The 24996-nt window shown below is 39.6% G+C and overlaps 1 protein-coding gene across 4 annotated transcripts in view; it reads right to left on the bottom strand.

The window, feature by feature from the left end:
* Positions 1–1085: 1085 nt before the first annotated feature.
* LOC143653209 (uncharacterized) overlaps positions 1086–24996 on the bottom strand; it is a 58138-nt gene continuing 34227 nt past the window's right edge. For 2 of the 4 annotated variants that reach the window (XR_013161161.1, XM_077124416.1), the window contains 3 exons: positions 4139–4283; positions 3196–3290; positions 1086–1328 (listed from right to left, as the gene is read on the bottom strand). Coding sequence is in view for 3 of the 4 variants with exons in the window: in XM_077124416.1 (XP_076980531.1) it covers positions 3215–3290; positions 4139–4283 (221 nt within the window). In the remaining variant the exon portion in view is untranslated. Of the gene's footprint in view, positions 2248–3195; positions 3291–4138; positions 4284–24996 lie in introns of all 4 variants that reach the window. The other 2 variants (XM_077124417.1, XM_077124418.1) reach the window with 2 other exon arrangements.

The raw sequence follows: 24996 nt of genomic DNA, 5'->3' as shown, positions 1-24996 counted from the left end.
TATTGAGTACCCACCAGAATTACCTGTCGATCCAGTGAAGAACTATTGGAGGCATACTAAGAGACAGGGCACCATTCGAGTAAACAACACTGGCTTGAATAAGACAAATACGCCCTCAGGAAGCTTCCATCTACTGGAGTCAGGAGGTATGGAAACAATAACAACAAATATGACCAATACTGGACAAGATACAATACAGTACATCTTGTAGCATAAAATGGAAAGACCAAGCTAACTGGGATATGAAGGATGAGTAGTAGGGGGTGGGAACTGAAAAGTGGATGGAAGAGTGTTATACAAAGAGGGAACAGCATATGCAAAGATGTTGAAAAAGGGAGGTACATGACATGCTTGAGAAACTGAAAGAATACCAATATGGTTAAAGCCCAGAGAAGAAGGGTGAAGAGTATTGATAAGGAGGTTGACATGGTTCAGATCACACAGCCCACTTATATCTAAAATTGGCTCCAACATTGAAAACCACCAGATGTTTGAAGGGTTTTAAGAAAAGAAAAGTGGTCAGATTTGCCCTTCTGAAAGATAATTCCAGTTGCTGCTCAGAAAATAAGTTGGAGAAAGGAAGGAACCTACGCCTAGGAAGCTTAGGAGCCAGTTAGCAGGTTGGCCGCTAATAGAAATGGAAAATCTTAATATTAATAATCACAGCGACAAAATTTATGGCCATTTAAATACCTTACACAGTTGAAGAATCTTTCTTCTTGTCCCTTGCTTTGAGGAAAGGATTGCTGATCACCACATACGATCAGATCTTTCCCCACATATGACCTATATTATAAAGTTTCTCCTGGTCGTTCTTTTCCTCTGTTGAATAATCCTATTTCCTTTTACTTAAACCCTAAGGGGATACCTATTCAAATTCTTTAGCTGTTGTTAAAGAACATTTTTTGGGGGGGATGAGAGGAAAACAACAAAAGGTTAAAAAGTGAATGTGAATTCATCCTCTCCCTATTAGGCTAGGAGCACTTGTGGGCTATTTTTCTTCATTATTGTAGAAAACACTGTATATATTTGATAACCTACTCATGAAATGCTAGAATTTTATTGTTTATCAAGCAATATTTTTTATTCCATTTGTTACAATTTGAAGAAAATGTGATGGAACAGGAGAAGGATGTCTGCCAGTGCATTACTTTGGAGGCTCGAATACAAGAGTTTTCTTTGTTGTGGGCAGAGATGCAGAGCTCAAAATGGTCGCATTTCAGAACCTCATCCAGTCTTTGCAATGGAGGTAGTTCCTCAGACATTTCAATCAGCTTGGCCTTCAGTTCTTTGTCCCACATCTGCTAATCATCTGCTAATCACCTCATCTCACAGAAAAAAGAAATGGGGATTAAAGAGATGCCCTGTGTGACATTATATGGTGCCTCAAAATAAAAGGGCTATATATATTCAATGCATTATAAATCTGATTGTGTTTGCATTCATGATTTTTTGCAAACATTGACTTATCCCCAGAAGCCTCTTGTTGGGAAAGGAATCCAGTACTAAAGTCTCCTAGGCAGACATTTTTGTTAGATCAGTACAGATGGGAGGCAGGCAGCCTTCATTCGTAGTTTATCTTCTCAACAGCCAATTCCTTCCTTTTTTACCAAGTTGTCTGGTCTTTGTATCTTTCATCTCAAACAGGTGCAGCCCTACCTCCAAATGGCTTCACAAAAGGACTGTCTACTCCTTAGTCATTGCTTTTTTACCCTCCCGTGATTCCCCACCCAGCAACAAGCTTTGCTTCACTGTTTCTTGCACATTGGCTTTGAGAATTAGTAGAGAAGGATGCTATAAAAATCAAAGAATGATATCTTTTCTATTTGCCTCACAAATTTGCTGATTCCTTATCACAGGCTTCTGTGTTATATTTAAAGTTGATTCTGTTATTTTAGACGCAAATGCTAGGCTGAAAGTGACATTCTGCCTCATCATGCCAAGCATTCAAGAGGAGCAAGAAGTTGCCTTCCATAACTTGATAAGGATAACTCAATTGTAACCTTTGATTGTTTTCCCAGTCCTCAGACTTACCTTCCATGATTCAAAACAATTATTAGATAGACCCAAGTTTGAGAGGTAATTTTTGTCAGACTTAAGGAATATCAAAACAAGCCCCATGTTCTTGTTTCTTTATCATTTGTGGAATTTTCAACTCTGAGCAATTCTAGACCATGGAGAAGTCAGGAGGCAATGGGAGGGGGTGAGAGCTGAGATTCTCCAATATTCCTGCTTTGAGGCTTATGTCTGTAATGATGAGGGAGGGTCAGAGGTCTGGACACCTGCAGCCACTTGCATCAACTCCCATGACCTCCACTAAAGTTTGAGCTCTGCTTGTTCAGCCTCCTGGCTAAAACTCTTATATTTATTTTCCCGTGAATTATAAAATCAGACCCTTTGGGGAGCAAGCACACAGCTGAAACCAGCCAGCAAGTCACACAACGACTAGCATAGCAATGGACAGCCACTGTCAGCAGGAACTGACATAATGATGCCACCTCCTTCACACCCAACAGGCAGGACTATTTACCAAGATGGGGCTTCCTCCCGGCCCTGAGAGGAGCGAGTCAGGTTTTCTTGTCTTAAGACTCACAAAGCCTCTTAGAGAAATTCTGTGTTCTCTGTGCTCCTGAGGCTTGGCTCTTGACAGCCAAGAGAGAAACTCTATTCCAAAGAAGTCCAAGAAAAGCTCTTAAACACAGTAAAGCCTCTTAAGTGTAGAGCCTCCTGTGCCTAGTCCAGGGTGCTGCATGGGACAGGCACACATTATTTAACCCTTTATTGGGCCAGCGTCTTCTGTGTAAAGGACAGAAACCACCTGTCTTTCTAATCCTCATCTCAAGGACTTTAAAAGGGCAGTTCCCATGGCCTCTTCAGCTGCGCAGATGCAGGATCAGGGGAACCAGCTCCAATCAGGAAATTGGCTTTATGAATGAAGGAAAATAGCAAGCCTCTTGCCAGAGGGAAGGTGCTTAGGGAATCTGTGACATTTTGAAATGTGGTCTCGCTGTGCTCTTTGTTTGAAAGACACTGCACAGCATCTATCGGAGGGTAAGTCCTCTTTGAGCATATTTTCTGTTGTAATCATCAGGAGGGCCAAAGAATGAGGATGGACGCCCCTCCCCCAACACACACGCCCACCCTGTTTCCGCCTCTCGCCCCACCCCCACCCCACGCCAGCAGCCACACACAGACCTTCTCTCTGACCAGGTGCTCAGGACAGCTGTAAGGACACCCACGCCACCTGTGGTTCCCGCTCACCATCCCTGTGGCTCTCCTGCTCATTTCCCCTAAGGGAACAAAGCGGAGGAAGAAGAAACAAGTATTGGTTTCGAGTCAGGTACACCAGGAAATCAAACTTAGACTTTTCACCTTATTGACGTTTGACTCTGGGCATTTCCTTGACATGTATAATGGGTTCGGTGATTAATGAATGGTGGATTTTTTACTTTTTAACTGAATGGCCTCTAAGTAGTGACAGTAGAGTGGTATTAGTATCAGTGCTCAGAAACCAAGACCTGGGGGGCTGTGGGGGGTAATCTGCTCCTCATAGCTAGTAAGAGGCCAGCCAGGGCTCAGGTCTGAATATACAAAGGGGCTGTACTTAGCTTCCCTGAGTAGGGAGCCGTGCAGGTGGAGGGAAGAGAGGCCGTTCAGTATAATCCTTATTACTATATCACAATCTCATCTTTAAAAGCTGTCCAGTTATTGTGGAAGATACACAAGCACGTATCAGAACATGCAAAAGGGAAGGAGTTTTCTGTTTCCTCAGAAGCAGATGTGGTGTTGCAGAATGGAGGAACTCCAGCGTAGCTCTGCTTCGGTGGACCCTGGACAAGTCACCTAACCCCTCGCAGCCTCCGTTTCTTCCCATTTGAAAAGAAACTGGTATCAGCCTTAATGAGTACACCGGGGTGGGCGAGGTGCAGAGTCCGAGGCGCGGGCGCTGCTCGCACGTCCCTCCCCCACCCTCTCCCCCCCAGGCCTGCCTCCCGACCCTGGGGCTGCGCGCGCCCGCCTCTGCAGCCCTCCCAGCCACGCCGCGGGGTGCCGGCTGCAGACAGCTGCGCGCGGACGGAGGAGGTCCTGCTAATTGGTGCCCGGACTCCTTCTCTCAGAAGGCGGGCATCGGAGCTACCTCGCTTCTTGCGCTCTCAGACGAACTGTCTTCCCAGCCCTGGCTAAGAACTGTACTCCTCGGCTCGGAAAATGTTGACCTTTTCCCAATGTCTCCTTGTTGGTTGCCTCTGCCCTTTCTAAAAGCTCCATATTGATGTTTGGCCCTAATAGAGAAACGTAAACAAGAGATAGATAAAGGTTAACAATACCCAGTCAATACTGCGGAGAGAGGCAGCGCAGGGAGGGATGTATTGAAAGGCCAAATGTAAGCAGAGCTCTATTGACAATTTAATTGCATTTATTCTTTCCCCCCTTAGATGTTGAACTAATAACAGGGCTGCCTGATACTTTTTCATTTCAGCTGTGGTGAGTTTTCTTTCTTTTTAATAGATGAGAAGTCTTGAATGCAAATAGATACAGTGCCATTTTCTTGCATTTCTTAAAACTGAGTCTTCCCCAGACACGCTCTTGGCTTGCCTATCACCGATGCTTCTCTCAGCTGCTCTCCCAGACCATGGCCCTCCATCTTCCCTCTGTCTTTCTGTTAAACTCGATGCACTCGGGTTGCCCTGCTGTCCTCCCTGGAAGCACGGCCTGAGGCCCCAGCCTGCGCGTGGTCATCTGCTCTCTCACCACAGCCACCCTGTCACAGCGTCCTTGGAAACTCACCAAAAGTCACTAAGACGGGGGAGGCAGATGTTCAACAGTTGACAGATAGGGAAAGTGAGGCTCAAAGGAATTACGTGTACTTCCTCGAGGTAACACATGTCACAGAACCTCCCAGGTTTTGCTGCTTTTTTATGTACTTCATTTCATTTCTTACTTAAATGGCACAAGAGGAGCCAGTCAATAACCCGTCTCTTAGCCATACTGCAGTTAAGGAAGGGAAGAAGAGATGGAGGGGGAGGGGAAGGAAGGCAGGAAGGAGAGAAGGCAGGTAGGCACAAGAGCTTTTCCAATTCATTCAAAGAGTAACTCTTCTTTATAATAATTTCTTTTGCCTCACTCCTTGTTTTCCATACCTCTATCTCCCTGTTACCTAGCTTATAGCAGTCTAAGAGAAAAAGAAATCTCTTCTTTACGAGAATTTGATAGATAAAATCTGGAATCGAATTAAAAAAAACATGGATGGCAGTGGGAAAAAGATTGTCACCTCACAACAACAATTAAAAAATCTGTATCTACTGATTTATCCTTTATTTACCACATGCTTATATTCTTGGGATTCCCAGCATTCGATTTATCAATTTTAAATTATAGAAGCGCGTGCTGCAAAACCTTCAGGCTACCTCAGTAGAAAACTAGTGTTCTTACTATCTTGCCCATTGTGAGGCTCGCTCATGTCTGTTTCGCTCGCAAATGCCATAACACATGCTTAGAAACCTCAGCGCCCATGTCACATGCACAGAATCAACGCGATATTGAACAGAGGTCCTCCAAACCAGTACTTGGGTGGTTCTTTCTGAAAGAACCATGGAGAGAAGGAAACCTGCGTCTCTGCTCCCTCCAAACTGGGAGAGGACAGAGGTTGCCAATAGCTGGGAACCCAATCCATTTTCTGTGTTCGCCTCCATTTATATGCTGCAGGAAGAGAAATAGCAAAATACTGTTGCATGAAGGAAAATGGCATCAATTTTTAATTATACACTTAATCATCCTCTTCCAGAAGGGCAGGCTGTCTTTCGTGACATTTTTACATATTTGAAGGCAGCACTGGTGAGCACAGGGCAGGATGTTTGGTTTATTAGATGTCTGAGATCATTTCAACCAACACTGATGGGTTGATTCAAGGGAAAAGAGTCTTTTAAGGGGTACAAGTGCCAGACACTAAACAGACAGGCAATACCTGGCCTCAGAATTTTTCTTTCATTCATTCATTCATTCATTCAAGTAATATGCTAAGCACTATCTCCATGAGGTACAATATTCTAAGTGTTAGATAAATAGAGATGAAAGACAGAGTCCCTACTCTGAAAAGCTCACAGGATAATTACTAGAATAAAAATGTTTAAATTAAAATTTACAGAAATAAGAGCAATATTAAAGATGCTTCAGGGAAGGTTGAAATTGTCCTGACCTGGGATCAACAAATTTGAAGGATTTTGTCTTTTCAGAAAATCTTTGGAAGGTTCTGAGCAGGGTTTTGAAGGATAAGTAGGAGTTCGGCAAGCAGGCAATGGGGTATTATGTGTATGTCTGTGTGGGTCCTCTCAAATGCCCATGTGTCCACCTCAGCTGGGAAAGAGATGAGCTCCAGTTAGAGGGAATAATACTTTAAAAAGCCTGTAGATAATTTCTAAAAATAATAATAGTTTATTTTTCATGGTAGGGATTACCAAAGGCAGGTGCAGCATTCAGATATTGACTATTTTTCATATTTCCTTCAATATAGAAAACTTTGATTTTGTAATGCACTGAATGCCATCAAGGCACAGTCTCGGAGCAAAGGTGGCGTCCTTACAGTCGACTTCTGGTGTGACTTTTGAAATGTGTCATTTTTCAAACAAAACAATATTGTGTTTTGCTTTATTTTAACAGTGAAGTTTAGGATGTAGTTTGGATACCTAACTCTGTTCTGTAGGGAAACGCCTGTGATCATAGAGGCAGAAAACCAAGGCTCCCATCCAGTTTGAATTTTCATCATGAACTTGCCACCTAACCTTGAGTGAGTCACTTTGCCTCTGTGGGCCTGAGTTTACTCGTTTACTAAAGAAAGTGGTTGGACTAAATATTACTTGGGTCCATTTTAGCATGAAGAACCCATGGTTCTGTCCTTTTTGGTGGCTTTGTTTCCTCTCACACTGTTGATGGAACAAAATTCAGTTTCTCCTTGAAGATGGCATCACACACCGCTCTGTGATGCATCCTCGGCAGGCTGGAATGGGCTTTCACCGTGACTGTTTCCAAGGGATGGGATGAGGAACGGTCTACTTAGACCAGGAAGTCTAAATGTGCAACAAACTTAAATCCCATTATCCCACATGGTCTGGCTACGGGAGCTGTGCCCAAGGGACTCTTTGCAGTAGCAGTACAGTGCAGTGGCTCAGGCTGTAGCTTCTGGAAGCAGCCTTCCAGGCATTGGACCCTGGAGCTTCCACTTACCAACCATATGGCCTGAGGCAATTTGTTTAACCTCTCTATGCCTCCGTTTTCCAATGATAAAAAATAACACACTTTCATGGTATTGTCTTGTGTGTTCAATAAATAGGACATCTAGAACAGTGCCTACCTCTTGCCCATGATCTCCTAAAGCATTCGGGCCCTGTATACGTTTCATTTCCTTCCTGGGTACCTTGGCTTCTCTTTGCCCTAGGGATTGGTATTCTGCACCTCTCAGTTTATTTTCCTTCACCTTTAGTTTAACCTCAATTTCTCATGTCCTTGTCTGTCCCTTTTATTTCCCTCCTCCTTCCTCCCATCTTCCTCCACATTCTTGATATTTTTCTTGATTGTAATTTTTTGTCCCCTCACTTCTCAGCTTGTCCTTCTCATTCCTTCCATCACCCTCTGCTCTTTATCTCGCTTTTTTAAATCTTTCCTTTGGCTCCTGCACTGAGATAAGCTCTTCTCTGCAGGTAAAGCACTCAAGATTCTCAAATTGAATGAGACCCCAGATAAGATGTTGGCTCTCTTAAAGGTCCGGGTTCTCAGTGAGGCTTCTTTGGGGTCTTCAAGAAAAGAACGGGAAAGCTTAATTCTGAAACAGCTCCCCAACTGCTTCTCAAATCTTGTATAGCTCAATTTTACTTTTATCAATTTAGTCTCTTGAGTAAAAAGTAAAAACAAAGAAATAAACCAAAACTGCAAAAATCCATGCAGTGTTCAAGGTTTTCTTTTCAGTTTTTCAAAAATAAGATTTTATTACATAACCCCAAGGCCATTTTCACACCCAGTTGCATTAGCAGTATTTTAAAAATATCATCTAATGCCTATGATTGACCATGATTATCTACAAAATGTCTTCTTACAAGTAGTTTGCTCAAATTGGTATCTAAAAAATGTCCATTATAACATTTAGTTGCTCCGTCTCTTAGGTCTTTTAGTCACTTTTAATCTAAAGCAGTTCCTCTTTTCCCTTTTTTTTAAAAAAGAAAAACTTTTTATATTCTACTTGTCAAATAAACTGAATTTAATTGTCTTGTAGAAGTTCCACATTCATGTTTGACTACTTGTTTCCTCATAGTGTCATTTACTTGTCCCTCTGTCCCCTGTGTTTCCTACAGACTAAATTATTCGTGAAGGCTTCATTAGATTAAACATTTTGGCAATAATACATTATAGATGGCACTGTGTAATACAGATTGCATCACACCAGGAGGCACGTAATATCAGTCTCACTTTTAGTGATGCTACAACTGATCAGTGAGTTCAGATGGTGACAGCCATGTCTCTGCATTGTGATCTGCCAACAGAGCCTAGATTAAGTCATTTATTTTAGGTACCCTGAGATTGCCTGTCTTGCCTTCCAAGGGACTCTCAACAAATACTAAAAATTCTGGTATGTGGAAGAACAAATATTTCCCTCCTGTAGCTGACTCTGTTTTTACAACTGAGAGGGTACAATATGCTAGGGACTATTTTAAACACTCTGCAAATCTTAACCCAGTTATGCTCAGTTATCCACATTTTGCAGATGAGTAAACTGAGGTACAAAGACATTAAGTAACTTGCCATGGTCAAATGGCTGAGAACTCAAACACAGGCAGTCTGGCTTCAAAATCCATACTCTCAACTACAATTGCCCATTGCACCACACCCCAGCCCCCACTTTCCTGTACAGTTTGCAAATCTCACTTTATTCAGGAAGTCATCCTTGATTACTCCAGGTCTTTCTACATCTCTTATGACATAATATAGCACCTAAATTACAGTATGTTTTATAGTCTACATTCATATGTAGCAGAGAACATAACTCATCTGAAAATATGAAATGTGGACCCAGTATGAAGATGTTTGTTTCAGGTTGTCACTTTCTAGCTTATTGTCTTGGGGAGACTTAACTTCTCTGCATCTATTTTCCTGTCATAACACTACTTTTCTCTTGAAGTTCTTATGAAGAGGCAATGAAGAATTATAATAGAAAACTGATTTTAAAGCGTTGCCCAGATATTTTTCACTTCTCTAATGCTGTTTTTTTAATTTTTCTTCCTCTTTCTTTCCCCCTCCTTCTCTCCCTCCTTCCGTCTCCTCCTGCTATCTCTCTTTCATACACACTCTTTGATAATTATATTGTAAATTCCTCAAAGTCAGGGACCATATCATCTCGCCTATTTTCCTCTCTCAAAGCATGCACGGCTTTCCTTAGTTTATGACCTGCTTGCATCAGTTGCTGAGCAGACTTGTTAAATAACTAAGACACTCAAGAGCCCCTTCCTTCTTAACCACCAGAGCTCTAATTCCCAACAGACACCCAGCCCAAAGATGACTTTGGAACCCAACAGGTCTTCTGAACCTGGAAAGTTGTCAAGTTGATCCCTCTGACTGTATTTGCACAGAAAGCAAGAACATGATTTATATTAAGATGACATTGACTTAGGTACTTCTTAGTACATTGTCCAGACATGGTAAACGTGCTTCTAATTCTGAACCAGCCTTGGGCAACATTATGAGGTTGCCAAGACTCTCTTTGATGTCTAGCTACTCCTCACCTTTCCATCCTTTGTTTTATTCATCCCTAGTATATAAGAACATTTAACTGAGGCCTTTGGAAGACTATTATTTTAAACAATGAAATAACTCCAGTAGTGGAAATTATTGGCATCCTTTTAGTGTTAAGGTTATTTATGAAGGGAGAGAATTTAGAGCAGGTAGATATTTCAGAACTTATCAAAATGACTATGAAACAGGTAAGGCCTACTCTGCCTACAGGAAAAGTCCATTCTTGATATAAATATTGAGAAGTTCTAAATAATTATTTCTTTTGTGAACTTTCAGGGATTATCCACAGAATGAGCTGATCCTAGGCTGGCATTCATTGCTGCGTTGCATGTGAATAAAGCTTCCAAAGGTTATTACTTGAGCCTTCAGCTTCCAAAATGACATAGTTAATTGTTATGTGTTCACTCAATTCAATTTAAAAAGACGTGATACAGTAGATCATATAAAGCTGAGAAAGACACTCGTTGCCCCTCTCCAGATGTTCATTCATATGCAGAACTATGCAGAGAAATAGGGCTAGGCAAATCTGAGTTTTAATCTTATTTCCAAAACTTACTAATTAGCAAGTTGCTTAACCTCTCTACAACTCAGCTACTTTTTCCGTAAACAGGGATAGTAAGTCTAATATTATAGGTATCCTGTTTTATGAGTAAGAGACTATATTAAAAAGTACATGACATATCAAGGTCTCTCAACAAACATCAATTCCCTTTCATCCTATAAGATACTGCAGACTGTGCTACATTTCATAACGTAAATGCAAAGGACCACAGGCCTTTGGGATTAAATCCTCCCCTTTTACCAAATACTTAAGTATCCACTGTATGCTCTTCACTGTTCAAATGTAGCTAGACATGATCCACACTCTTCTCTTGTGTTTCAGGTAAATGAATGAGTAGCTGGCTGAAGTACTTGAGAGCCCAGGCATCAAAGAGGAGGCTTTCCACAAAGCTTGCATGGGTCCTCAGAGCTAGAGCCTCCAGGCCAAAAAAAGCCTACCCACATTCTGTTATGCCCACAGATGTTTATTTATTCCTTATAAAAAACAAGGTGAGAGAGTGAGCGAACATTTGGGCTCCCAGCATGGGTTGCAAACATGTTGCTGGCAGATTCTAAATCACAGATGGCCAAAGGAGACATCTAAGCATGTGTGATGGACAGACAGACCATTTTGAAAAGCTTTGCTGGGCAGCCCAGACAATTTACACTTAAAGTTGTGTGCATTGAAAGATACATCTGTTTGTCTAAGGTGGGTGATTTCTTATCTCTGTATTTAATCTATGATGCCTTCTATGGCTTGTTATCTTTTCTTGTGAGTATATAAAACCTGCTCTCCGTACAAAAGATCAAATAGTTTTCTACATAGTCCACTTAATTTCCTATTTACAACCCAATTTGTTGATTGTTTTACAAATAAATACACAGCACCCATTTTCAACCTCACCAAAAAGTAATATATTCCTTAATTGTCCAGACTGCTATCCTTTGTTTAGTGTATGTTGACTTTCTTTCTGCATTGGATCCTGTATAATGGCAGCTGTGAAGCAATTGACAGAATAGTCGGAATAGAGATTAAGAACACAGGGTAAAACCACAGCTCTTTTTCTTCCTAGCCATGGAATTTGAGTGATGAACTTAACATCCTGATCCATCATTTCTCCTCGGTATAATGTTAATAGCCATTTTGAACCCTTATGGTTAAAATGAGGACTCCGGGAGAATTTTATTGTAAGCCACAAAGCACTATATAAGTGTTAGACTGATATTGTCATTTTTCTTTACCAGTTTGTTCTCACTTCTGTTTAATAAACTCGTGTCCTGTTTTGAAGTCCAAGGTCATGAAGTCTTTACAAATCTATTCTTTGTTTATAAATCCTGTTTCCTACAACTAGATTCTATTGTCTCCATGGATTTAAGAATAAAATGTAATATATAATTCCTGCCTATCTTATTTTTGGTTGCAGACAAAGAGTTGATTTCAAAGAAATATAAGAAAATAGAAAGGGGTGTGTATGTGTATATGTGTGTGTGTGTGTGTGTGTGTGTGTGTGTTTAAAAGATAAAGTCACTGTCTCACAAAGCCCAAGGGCAAGGTACTGCAGACCTTGGTAAAAGACTAAAATAAAGACTGGGAAACATGTCAGAAATCAAGATCAAGGCCTCTCAGTCTTGCTCTTTGGATTACTGGTCTCTTCAATTATCTCTGCATGTCTACTTCATTCTTTTCTTTAGTTCTACATACCTGTGGCGCAAGATGATGCCCCACAGCTCCTGATTATGTGCAAACCCTACTAAGCAAGTATACCTCAAAGTTCCATAGGGAGAAATTCTACTTGGCTTACTTTAGGTCAGATATTCACTCACAGCCTGTACATGGCTGCCCTAATGTTGGATGGGGTGGGGATGGGCCAGTGGTGGGATAGTTCTCCAAAGAAGACAGTTTGCATAAGTTATATGGACATCTCAAAAGTTGCCTTTTACAATTGTATTCTCTTCACTTATATTTTTTAAAATTTCATTCCCAGTAATATTGTAAGTTGTATACAGTACCATGTATGACCAGTCAATAAGCCAAAAAGGAATATCCCATATATATATATATATATATCCTGCACTCCACCATGACACACACTGATACCTGAGAAATGCTCGATTGCTTAAGCAGAGCACAGTTTGTTCAAAAGGCACATAAATGGACTACTGGGGATAGAATCAAAAGGCATGTTCAAACCTTAAACTGTGTTCCTGTGGGTGTGAGCCCATTCGTAAAACAGCATCTTTTGAAGATGGCTTTTTTCATTATTTGGTCAAATTTAATAAGAGTAGGATTTTAATCTGTATTACTGAGGCCTTATAAAGAGAAGAAATTCAGATGCAGTCAGTCAGAAAAGTCACAGAAGGAGCTCAGGAGCTGCAAGTCAAGGATCCCCAAGGATTGTGGCAAGCCATCACCAGAAATCTACAGACTCTGAGAAAAAGCATGACCTTGCTAACACTTGGATTTGGGACTTGTGACCTCTAAAACTGAGTCAGTAAATTCTTGTTTAAGCCAAACCATTGTGTGGTATTTGTTATGGAAACCCTAACAAACTAAGACATAGAGTCTATACAGAAAAACAGGAGGAATATATGTATATATATATATACACTACTGAATGGAAGTAAACCATTTTATAGGTTAGTAATTTGGGAAGAGGCACCCAAGATTGATGTGAGTGTCCTTATCGCAAATTGAAAGGGAGATAGAAAATTCTGATACTTGATGACTACCAATATTTCCTATGGATTGTAATTAAGGCCCCTCATCTAGTATGTTTGATCATAAAGAATCCACAGATTACAGAGAATTTAAGAAGATTGCAAACCTTCTTTTGAACATCCAAGTTTTTTTCTGCCTAGAAAATGAGGAACACTGAAATAAGGCTGTGCAGGTTTGAAATGATGTATGTACCCTAGAAAAGCCATGTTTTAATCCTAATCCCATTTTGTAAAGGCAGCTGTTTCTTCTCATCCCTATTCAATACTGTATGTTGGAAACTTTAATTAGCTTATCTCCATGGAGATGTGACTTAATCAGTGGGTATTAAACCTGATTAGGTAGAGATGTGTCTCCACCCATTCCAGGTGGGTTTTGATTGATTACCTTACTGGAATCCTATATAAGAGGAAACATTTTGGAGAAAGCTAGAGAATCAGAGAGAGCAGAGGAGAACAACAGAGCTACAAGAAAGTCACAACAGAGAACACTGCAAAACCATGAAGAAGAGAGTCCACCAGCCAGTGACTTTTGGAGATGAAGAAGGAAAACACCTCCCAGGAAGCAGGAAAGGGAGCTAGCACATGACGCTGTGTTTGCCACAATCCCTTCCAGCCAGGAGAGAGACCATGAACTTCATCAACCTTCTTGAATCAAGATATCTTTCCCTGGATGCCTGAGGTTGGACATGTCTATAGACTTGCTTTAGTTGGGACATTTCCATGGCCTAAAAACTGTTACCTTGCAACTTATTAAACTTCCCTTTTTAAAAGCTGTTCCATTTCTGGTGTATTGCATTCTAAAACAAAGGCAATGGGAATAAAGGATTTGTAGAGAGGATTGTCTTATTAGAACATCTGTCCAAAGGTAAAATATGCACATTTCATAGTCCTGTCCACTTTCACTGAACTAGAAATCTCTGGCATGGAGAATTTATGAAACTTAAATATTTATCACTGTAATTCATGCCTTAAAGATGCAGTAATATGTATTAAAAACTGAATGAAATCTTTACACCATGACTCAACAGATTTTCTCTCAGAACAAAATAATGGAAGAAATCATGTGGCAAGATTAAGAGTCCATGGGGTGAAGGGTGCATTTTACATTGTTTCTTTGAGGGGAATATTTGTATATGCAAATCCCAAAAGTGAAAGTCTGGAGAACAGTGTGCTACTCTAAGCTTTGCAGATAACTGTCTCTGAGCTGTTTAAACTTCGGAAATAGGAAAATAAACTGTTAACTAAATCAGAAGATTGCTAGCTAGTTGCCCTTGGACAGGATCCAGTTTGACAGATTTGGCTTATTCAACGTCTTTAAATATTGGATTTAACTGTCAATGTTTTACAATCTGGCATTTTTAAATTAACTTTAGAATTTCTGACTTTTTCTTTAAAAATTCAGTAGTTATATAATTCTATACACAAATTTACTTGTTGAGAAGAGGCTGCTGCTCCATTTAATGACCTGTAATCCCTTCCCTCTATTATCTGGTGGATACTGAGATTGCATGTCAGTGGTCATTTAATGGATCATTTTTTCCTTCATTTCCCCTAGAGTGTAATTAAGAAGAAAGTGATATGGCTTTTGTCCAAGTACTCTATTCAAGACAGAAAACTGAAGAAGGACTGAGTGGGCCCTATGTTCTACAAAACAGGGGGAAGGAATATGTCTTTGTGGAAATAAAGGATATGCCTTTATGTTTACATGTAGGCATTAAAAATGGTTAATTTGAAACAAGGAGCCAGGAGAGAAAGCTAGCAGACTTCGCCATCTGCCCTCCTAGCCAAGAGAGAAATACTGGACATTATCAGTCTTCTTGAGCCAAGGACTCAGTAGCCTTCAACGATGTAGCTATGGACTTTGCCCACAGAGAGTGGGCCTTGTAGGTGACAATGGTGAGAAAGCTGTTCAGAGTTGTTTAGCTAGAGAATATCAATTGTTTAGTGTCTGTACTCTGCATAACAAAGTGGTTTCCTAGTTGGAACAAGGAGAGGACCTGTGGAGGGAAGGATTAGGATGTCTCCAAGGAGAGAGTCCAGGCAAAAGCAACTTGAAGCGATGAAAGCAATGTAAAAATGATACAGACAGACATTCAGGAGCAATGTTTGTGAGCTTCAGACACACAGGAATACAATATATCTTGTTGCTATAGAGATCATCATGCTAAGTGATCAAATTAGGCATCACTAACAGCAGAACACACTGACATTACGTGCCTCCTGCTGTGATGCAATATGGCATACAAAGCCTGTCTCCTGGGATAGAAAGGGGTCAACAAACCCCTGAAAACAGGGCAACTCCAAAACTAATAAGCAAAACCTCAGGATAAGACACAGGCTCAGAAAGACAAGGAAAACTATGAACACCTGCACTCACCTTGGGCAGGCCAAAAGTTCTGTCTTATCCACAGCTGTTTGCAAAATGAAGAAACAGAAATCTCAGGGAATAAATCTCAGAATTAACATATTTAAATGTACAGTGTTTAAGAATAGTACAAAACAAACAAAGAAACAGGAAATAATGGCTTATCCAAAGGAAAAGGATAAAAATCTAGAAATCAACAATGAAGGTTACAATGTGGACATACCAAAGACTTTAAAAATGATATTAAAATATATAAAACAAAGCAAATGATATTAAAATATCAAAGAGATGAAGGAAATACAGAACTAAAAACTATCAAGATAAGAATGAATGAGCAATATCAGAATCTTAGTAAAGATACAAAATTTTAAAAGGAACCAAACAGAACTAATTGAGTTGAAGACCAAAATGACTGAAATAAAAAATGTCCAGAAGGGTTTCAAGGGCAGAGTGGAGCTGGCAGAAGAAACAATCAGGGAACATGAAGACAAAATAATTTGAATGAATCGGATTGAGGATCAAACATAGGAAAAAAATGATAAAAAGTGAACATAGTCTGAGATCGCTGATACTCAATTGTACCAATAAATGCATAATAGAAGTCCAAAAAGGAGAAAAAAGAGAGAAAAGGGCGGAAGGTGCAGTCAAAGAAATAGCAACAGAGAACTTCCCAAGCTGAGCAAAATATGTGATTATTCACAAGCAGCAATCCCAGAGAACACTGAGCATGAGAAGCATGAAGAAAAATACACCCTGTAATCTACTGATCATGTTACTGAATGCAAAGGATGAGAAGAGACTTCTGAAAGCTGGGAGAAAAAAGTAACGACTTGAGTTCAAGGAAGTCCCATTAAGTTTGAATGCTGATTTCTCATCAGAAACCATGAAAGAATGAAGACAGTGGATTAAAATACTTAACATGCTGAAAGAAAACATCTTCCAATGAAGAATTATATATCAGGTAGATCGTTCCTTCATAAAGATGGTAGAGGTCAAGACATTGCTAAATAAAGACTGAAGGCATTCATCATGATTAGGAAGACTCAAGCAAAACGAAAGGGAGTTCTTCAGACTGAAAGGAGAGGATACTAAATAGTGGTTCAAAGTGGCATATGTATATATATCATGTAAGTTACCACTACAAAATGAACATAGCCTGCTTCACTCAATTTTATTAAACGCCCATAGAGGCCAGGAAGTTGACTCCTGAATTTATTAGACTTCTTCTAGTTCAAATACTCTATTATTCTACTGTAAGATCTATTAGAAGTTTTGATGTATGTAACAAAATAATTTCCACCTAGTTTATAAGAATGGACAAAGAGAAGATAATAGTGTTTTATAGTATGAAAATAAGTAAAACTGGAGATAGAAACCTGTGCTGGTTTGAAATGGTTATGTACCCCAGAAAAGCCATGTTCTAATAGAATCTTGTGGGGTCAGACGTATTACTGGGTAGGACCTTCTAGATTAGGATGCTTCCATGGATATGTGACCCTGCCCATTCATGGTACATCTTAATCTGCTTACTGAAGCCCTTAGAGAGAGAGACATTTTAGAGAGGACACAGACATTTGACATTTGAAAATGTCCCAGGAGACACCAGAGCTGTTTGAAACCAGAAGCCAGGAGAGAAGGACAGCAGACACCACCATATGTCTGCCATGTGGCAGAAAAACGCTGGAAGCTATAGGCCTTTCTTGAGTGAAGATATCCTCTTGTGGTGCCTTAATTTGGACATGTTCATGGCCTTAGATTTATGACCATCCATTTCTGGTATATTGCATTTCAGCAGCTTTAGCAAACCAAAACAGAACCCAAAGCTAGAACTCAGATCTCCTAGGTCATAGCCCAGGACTCTTTCTAGCCAACATTCCTCCTGTGTGTTCATCAACAATGGAGGCCTTCCTGAGACCTTTGTATCTCCAAATCTCTTTTCACTTCAGAAAATAAAAGCAAAATCTTGACTGTTAAAGCAACATATTTTTCATTTTCTCAGTGACTACATTTTGCATTAATATTGTATATTTTCCTTTCTTCTATAAGCATTTCTCTCATCTCTTTGGATCAGACTTCTCTCTTCTGAGATTTTAGAGGGCTTTAGAGATTATCACTGAAAGTAGAAGTGAACATTTTCTTACTTTCCAATAGGGTGGATTTGGTTCCCAAGACACATAGTAATTGTGTTTGGTCTAAAATTTGTTGCTGCATGTTGACCATTAATGTTTCACAATGTTTTCTCTTCTACATGTAAATGCCGAGTTTTATCCTTCCCCAGGAAATTCAGAACTTCTATCTGTCTTTTTCAACCTGGAAAACTTCCTTGGGCAGGATCCACAAAGACTAGCAGTTATCAATTCCATTAAAAAAGCAGAAGAGAGTATATTTTAGGCGTGAGGTATTTCAAGAAATACAAGGAAGCCCCTCTAGAGAGTGTACACCTGAACTTGTGTACACACACACACACACACACTCACACACGACAGAGGTGAGGCTCAGACTGGAGCTCCCTCAAGAGAAGAAAGAATAAAACACTGGAAAGTTTGGTGCTACCTGAGCCAATCTTTACCATCTTATAGTTCGTTTTAAAATTAAATAATAATGCTTTTTGTGAAACTGATTAGTGTATTTTTGCTATAAGAAACATTTAGAAAAAATACTTGAAAGTTCTGTTCCAGGTGATCTGAGCAATTACTCACTAGTTTCTCAAAAAACTAATACTAAAAAAATGCCATTAACCAATGCAGAAAAGCCAGATTCATATCTAATTTTGTTAGAAGTGTGCCTGCATTTGGAGTAGGCCTGCAAGGCTCAAGGAAATCAAGAGACCCAGGATTCCTAAATAACAGAAAATCTATTTTAGCTCTTCCATCAAGGGACAATTAGCACAAGGCTTTTTGTGACTTTATTTACAACTTAAATGAACAAATTCCATTAACTAAAATAAATGCATTATCTAAATTAGGTGAATATATGACATTTCAAAAGCTATGTGGGACAAAAAAAAATGACTGTAATATGTTGCAATATCATTAATAAATAAAAACCCATGAGTCTCAAATAATAAAGGAGAGGGGGCAAAGCTCATTTACTACCATTGGTGATGACTATTATACCAATTCCATTCTCTGAAAATTGGTAATTAAGTATGTAGAATAATTCTACAATCACGCAAAAGGAATAACATTTTAAAAAGTCATTAAATAAGAAGTTGATGGGGGGGGCGGGCCGCGGTGGCTCAGCGGGCAAGCGTGCTTGCCTGCCGTGCCGGAGGACCCCGGTTCGATTCCCGGCCCCAGCCCATGTAAAAAACAAACAAACAAACAAACAAAATATAATAAAACAAGAAAATGTTTAAAAATGTTTCCCTTTCTTCCATCCTTCCTTCCTTCCTTTCCTCCCTCTCTCTTTAAAAAAAAAAAAAAAAAAAAAGAAGTTGATGGGGAACAGGATATTTGTGCCATCGAATTATTGCTCCATAGATGTATTTTTTTCTATTGCTACATAACATATCACAATTTTAGTGGCTTAAAAAGCATACATTTATTACATCATGGTTTCTGTGGGTCAAGAGTTCAGGCATGGCCTTGCTCTTTCCTCTGCTCAGGGTGTCACACAGCCACCATCAAGGTGTCAGCCAATCTGGGTTCCTTTCTGAAACTCATGGTTCTCTCCCAGTTAATGTGGTTGCTGGTAGAATTCAATTTCTTGGGAGTATAGGGCTGAGGTCCCTGCTTGTTGGCTGGCTGATATGGGCCCCCTGCAGCTATTTTCCAGGTGACTTTCTAAGCTCTCACTTCTTCAAAACCTGCAAAGGGAATGTGTCTCTGTCTCTGCTTCCACAGAAGGAACTGCCTTTCATTTAAAGGCAGCTTTCACCTGATTAAGTCAGGCCCACCCAGAATAATCTCTCATGCTTAACTTCAGATCAGCTGATTTGGCCTACATTTGAAAAATCCTTTCACCTTTGAGATTCAATATAACCTAATCAAGGAAGTGATATACTTTGCCATAATCCATTGTTTAAAAGCAAAACACAGTTCTGCCCTACTCATTAGGAGGAGATTATATAAAGGTGTACAACTCAGTGAGTGTAACTTTAGAGTACATCCACAACAACAGATTATTGGCTATTTACACAGATCAACAATATATCTTGTCGATGTAGAGATCATCATGCTAAGTGATCCAATTAGGCATCACTAACAGCGGAACACATTGACATTATGTGCCTCCTCTGCTGTGATGCAAATGACATAAAAAGCATTACCTATAAAGTATTTTTGCCAAAACTATTTATGCTAATTCTAAGCAAATCCGTATATATAACTTCATTTTTATATAGAAAGCACAGTAATATGTTAAACAACACAAGGAAGAAATCAGACAAAAATAGATTGTGAGACTGGCAAGATCTCTTAAATAAGTCAAGATATTAACAAAAGAAAGACAGTTGGAATGTTCTAAATTAAGAGAATAAGCAGTCATATCAATTAAGTATGATGTATGAAAATTGATTGATTCTTGGCTTAAAAATATTCAGGTATAAAAACCTTTGGGGAACAACTAGAGTGTTAGGTATGATAATTGTATTGTTATATAGGATAATGTCTTTATTTTTAGGAAATGCATATATAGATGTGAATTGTCATAAGATGAAACAAAAGCATTTGAAAAAATATGTAATAGTGATTATGTTACTTTACTAGTTTTTGATATTCCTGTATTATTAATATTTTTCTTTTTTGGGGGTGCATGGTCCGGGAATCGAACCTGGGTCTCCTGCATGAAAAACAAGCATTCTACCACTCCAATATTTCTGTATTTTTAAATATAATAAAATTTGTAGAGAATATAGTAAACACAGTTGTAATTGCATATACAATTATATTATTAAGAGATTAAATAAAAACTTTTAAATTGAGAACTGAAAGTTCTGGGAACAGTCTTACTATGTTAAGTAAACATATTAAGAGACATTAGATGGAAACACAAAAACCTTTTGATTTTCAGGATTAGCATGGCAGAAATAAATTAATACTCACATTCAGTAGATGACCTAGAAATGTTAGCTATAACTAGTCTGCAATTGGTAGCTCAGATCCTAAAGTACTCTCAAAGATGTCAATGACTTAGGGAAGAGAGTGGCTCCTGTATTTCGAATGGAAGTTCCAAAGGGTGAAAAAGGATTTCCTTGGTGGTCGGGATTTCGCTGCCACTTAATGTGTCCAAAGCCATGTGGAGGGCATCTTAGACCTGAGCTTCCTACATTTAATATGCATAAGAATCACCTGGGATCTTGTTAACTACAGATTTGAATGCAACAGCTCTAGGGTGGGGTCTGAGCTTCTGCAGGATGAACACTTGCCCAGATGATAATGGTGGTTCAAGGACTTCACTTAGAGTAGGCAAGTTTAGAGAGGTTCAAGTAATTAGCATAAATTGGACTAAAGTGGTGTTTACCAGTTTCATCTAGTCCTAAGACTCACCTGGTACTCTTCTAATATGATACCTAGTCCCCTGCCCTGGGACCTATGCCTTAGTTGTTCTTGGATGGAAGGGTCTGGAGTCTGTGTGTTTAATGTAGTGATTTTTAAGATCAACTAAATTTGGAAACACTAACTGTATGATCTTAAAGATGGTTTTCAATGTTGTCCTTTTATGACTCTGCTTCTCCGTATTTCTCATATGATTACCTATGAAGCTGGAAATCCCCATCTCTAGTTTTGCCCTCATGTATTGTTTCTTCCCAGAAATATTAAAGTACCTACTAGAGGAACCATATCCCATTTTTTTTTTTTTTTTTTTTTTTGGCATCGCAGGCTCCAGGAATCAAACCCAGGTCTCTGGCATGGCAGGCGAGAATCCCATCTTTTTTTAATAACCAAAAATCAGCTCTCTGAAGTAGACCTGCTTTTATTATTGTTGGGTGACAGGCACTAAATTAAGTGATATAATTATATTTGTACAACAATTCCATGAAGCTTATGTTATTTTACTATTTTGTGGATTTGAAACCTGAAGTTGATAGAGGTTTGCTCAAGGTCACACAGGTGGTAGAAGTTGTGGCATCAAAATTTGGCTCTCATCTCAGTCCAAAGTCAGGCCACTTATATACAAAGCACCCATTCACCTGTGGTCCTGCTTTCTTCTGCGTTTTTGAGAAGGCACAGCACCTGCCCAGCATCAGCTTTTCTGCTCCTCTCTCCTTTGCTCTCTCTACATTGACATTCACTTTACAGCTTCCCATCAAAACATCCCTCCCTATGTTTTGAATCTGCTTTTTACCAGTTTTACAAGGATTGTCCCTGCTTCTGACCAGCCCTGGTTCAGAATTGCTCTTTCAGCTATCTCTTGTCTTTATAAACATATAAATAAATATATCTCATTCTGTGGAAACAGCTAACCGTGATGTAATGAAGTTCTTGACGGTAGGCTCTTCAGAAAAACAGTAAAATTTATTCCCATCAGAGCTGTTCTGTGACAAACTGTGATGGGGTTGGTAGGGTAGGGGACTTTTCCTTCCTTGGTGGTTTAATAATGCTTTCCACTGAGTTTTCCTCCAAGTGATTATTAGTACAAATTCCATGGAATTTTAAAAATTCATTTAACAAATATGTATCCAGCTTCTACAGTGCACCAGCCAGGTGCTGTGCTGGAAGGCAATGATGACAATGCCAAGCAAAAGCAGACAAGGACACCATGCTGGTGGGGTTGACGGTCCAGGGAGACAGCGTGACCAAATAACCACACTAAGGAGGTATGACTGTGCGCCTTATCAGGGCCATGAAAGAAAGGAGCCCCATGCTTTTAGAGTAGGGAAACCTACTTAATCAATCTGGAGGGTCAGAAAATAATGAGTGAACACGTATGTGTATGGTGCTTTACCATGTGCTCCCCACTCTGCTAAAGGAGCTATCTCATGGTAGCATCAAAACAGCTGGGCAAGTAAGTTACCTTATTTTATAGTCAAAAAGTTATTATCTGGTTCTTAGAATGCGCTTCCACCGGTCAGGTTTGATCCCCCAAACCTTGTGAATATGACTCTATATAAAGTTCAGCTGATGAGGATTGAAGAGGTAAAGTTCCCAAACTCACACAACAAGTTAGTGGCAGAACCAAGGTTGCCACTCAAGCACGTGGTTTTTGATTCTGTCTACTTCATATTATACAAAATTGCTGTAGTTTACTTTAAATTAACGAAATTACTTTATCAGACATATTGACTCTTACCTTAGACTTGCTTGAAAATGGAATAACTGTATATAAAATTTTAGGTGGTTCAATGTCAATAGAATATTGAATGCTATTATATAGATTTGAATATCTGACAGGCCTTGTCATGTTCACTGATACAAAGTAACAGCTATGCATTGATTTTGAAATATCAGAATAGCCTATTTCCCTGTCATATTCTATTAGTAGGGTAAAATAGTGTTGCACAGAATATTATCTTAAATTTATAGATTTACGACCCATGCAATTCTATCCCATATTGGTGCCACGTTTAAAAGGACACAGTTCATGCAACAAAATTAATCATAAATTTTATCAATTTCCAACTTGCATTTCTAGAATATTATGAAGGGAATCATAATCCCATTACTGCTTCTGAAAACCTGTTGTTTCACTCTCTCATCTACTACATAACTTCCCTAAAAATAAACCCTCCTGGCTTTTTTACCACAAAAACCCAAAGATTGAACTGGCACAACAGAGTTCTCCCTCAGATGGTGAAAATAAAAAATAAAACAAAAATAAAAATATAAAAGACCAAGCCAGCCAAGCTATCTAATTTAGGAAAGGTGAAAAGCTGGGATAACTAGATAACTTCAGTTTTTTTCCGTATCACAAGGATAATTAGAGCTTTCCTGGGCCTCTGTTGGATATTTCAAGCTGACATTACACATCTCTCCCTGATGCATCACCAGTAAATTAACATATTGGACTTGGCTCTAGACGGGCACTCGAAGAGAGCAAGACTGGCCAAGGAAACCCACTTATGTCACGTTTAGACACGTCTAGAAATGGTGACAATTAAGACCTTTTCTTGTCAAGAGTTGACAGCTTTTGAGGTACCTTTCCCTTTCCCTCATTCTTCCCTCATTAATTCACCAGGAATTTATTGAAAGTCCAGTAGTTTATGTTGTTTAAAAGACACTACAAGAGCTATTTGAGTCCTTTCTGTCACTGGCCCCCAGAAAGCAGTTGGTCTGAGATCCTTCGTATATCCCACCCAGCCTTCTGGTGGCCATGTCCCAGGTTTGCTCGCTAGATGGCTTGGTGCTCTGAGGATACTCTTGCAGGACATCAGAGTTTTATGAATTGTAAGTAGTTCTCTCATCTGCGCCCTGTTTTGTTTTTAAGCTGCCTCATAATTTTCATTTTTATCCTGTGTCCACTGTTTGCTTTCTTAACATAACTTATCAGAATTCCCAAAGGCAAACGCAGGTCATTGCTTAGGAATGCAACCATTTAAATTCCAAAAGGATTCAATAAAGCATCAGTCCACAGCCTGAACCCGTGCCTCGTGCCTGGGCTGAACTCTAAATCATCTAAGGCGATCAGCATGTAGGAACCTGGGCTCTTTGCTGCCCCAGCACAGAATTCATATTTCTGCCTTTTAAAATTTCCTGGCTCTGCTTCCTTCTCTGATATCATTGTGAACCACATGGGATCTGTTCCTAAAACAGCTGGGCTTGTAATAGAAGGCCCTGCTCTTTGTTATTTGTCCTTTGAGATTTGCATCATAGATACTCATTTACATGGAGAACGCCATGAGAGAGGAAAATGCAGGCCATCTAGCGAACCTACTAACCCAGGTAGTATGGCCCATTCTGGAATATAGACAAGCATTTACTGGAAGTCTCAGGGTATGCTAGAGGTCCAGTGAGATGTGAGCCCAGCAGGTCATGCAGCCTGTTTTGATCACCATTGTGTAGTTGGGATTGAGTCTGTGCCCTCACTCAGGTAGACAAATTACAGATTTAGGTTTCTAACAACTAGATAGGAAAACTGAGTTTTAGTTTTGACTCTGTCACTATTTGTATAACTTGGAACAAATCACTTCTCTCTGGGCTTCTGTGGTTATTTCTCTAATAAGTGTCCTAGAATAGATCATCGTCTGTCCACTTCCAACTCTGGATTTATATAAGAGTTCATCACGTGGCCAGCATTAATCTTAGTGTTTCATACATATTTACTCACGCAATCCTTGCAGCAACTCTCACAGTAGGTACTATTGTCATCCCCATCTGGAAAATAAGTCATTGTCTTTCTAGATCCGCTTCCCATTTGTCTCCATCCTGTTGCAATATCTGGGAGAGTAACCTATGAGAAAGATACATGGTCTTCCTGCTCTCTGACTTTTGATTCAGTTCAGGAAATTAGAGGAAAGGAGAAGAGTGAGGCAGGGGTTCTAATTCTCCACTCCCCTCATCGTGGGGTCCCCTTTGGATGGATGCATCTCTTTAAGGAAAGCCTGCAGCTTCTATCAGATGGTCGTCTGCATACCACTACTCCCTCTTTCTATGAATTCCAACCTTCTCCAGTCTCTAGCCTTTTCAGCTTTAGGGGTGGGGTAACAGCTCTTTGCA

Source organism: Tamandua tetradactyla, chromosome 13, assembly GCF_023851605.1.
Source record: "Tamandua tetradactyla isolate mTamTet1 chromosome 13, mTamTet1.pri, whole genome shotgun sequence".
Classification (NCBI taxonomy): domain Eukaryota; kingdom Metazoa; phylum Chordata; class Mammalia; order Pilosa; family Myrmecophagidae; genus Tamandua; species Tamandua tetradactyla.
Note: the sequence above shows the minus strand (reverse complement) of the source record. Positions and strands in the feature narration are given on the sequence as shown.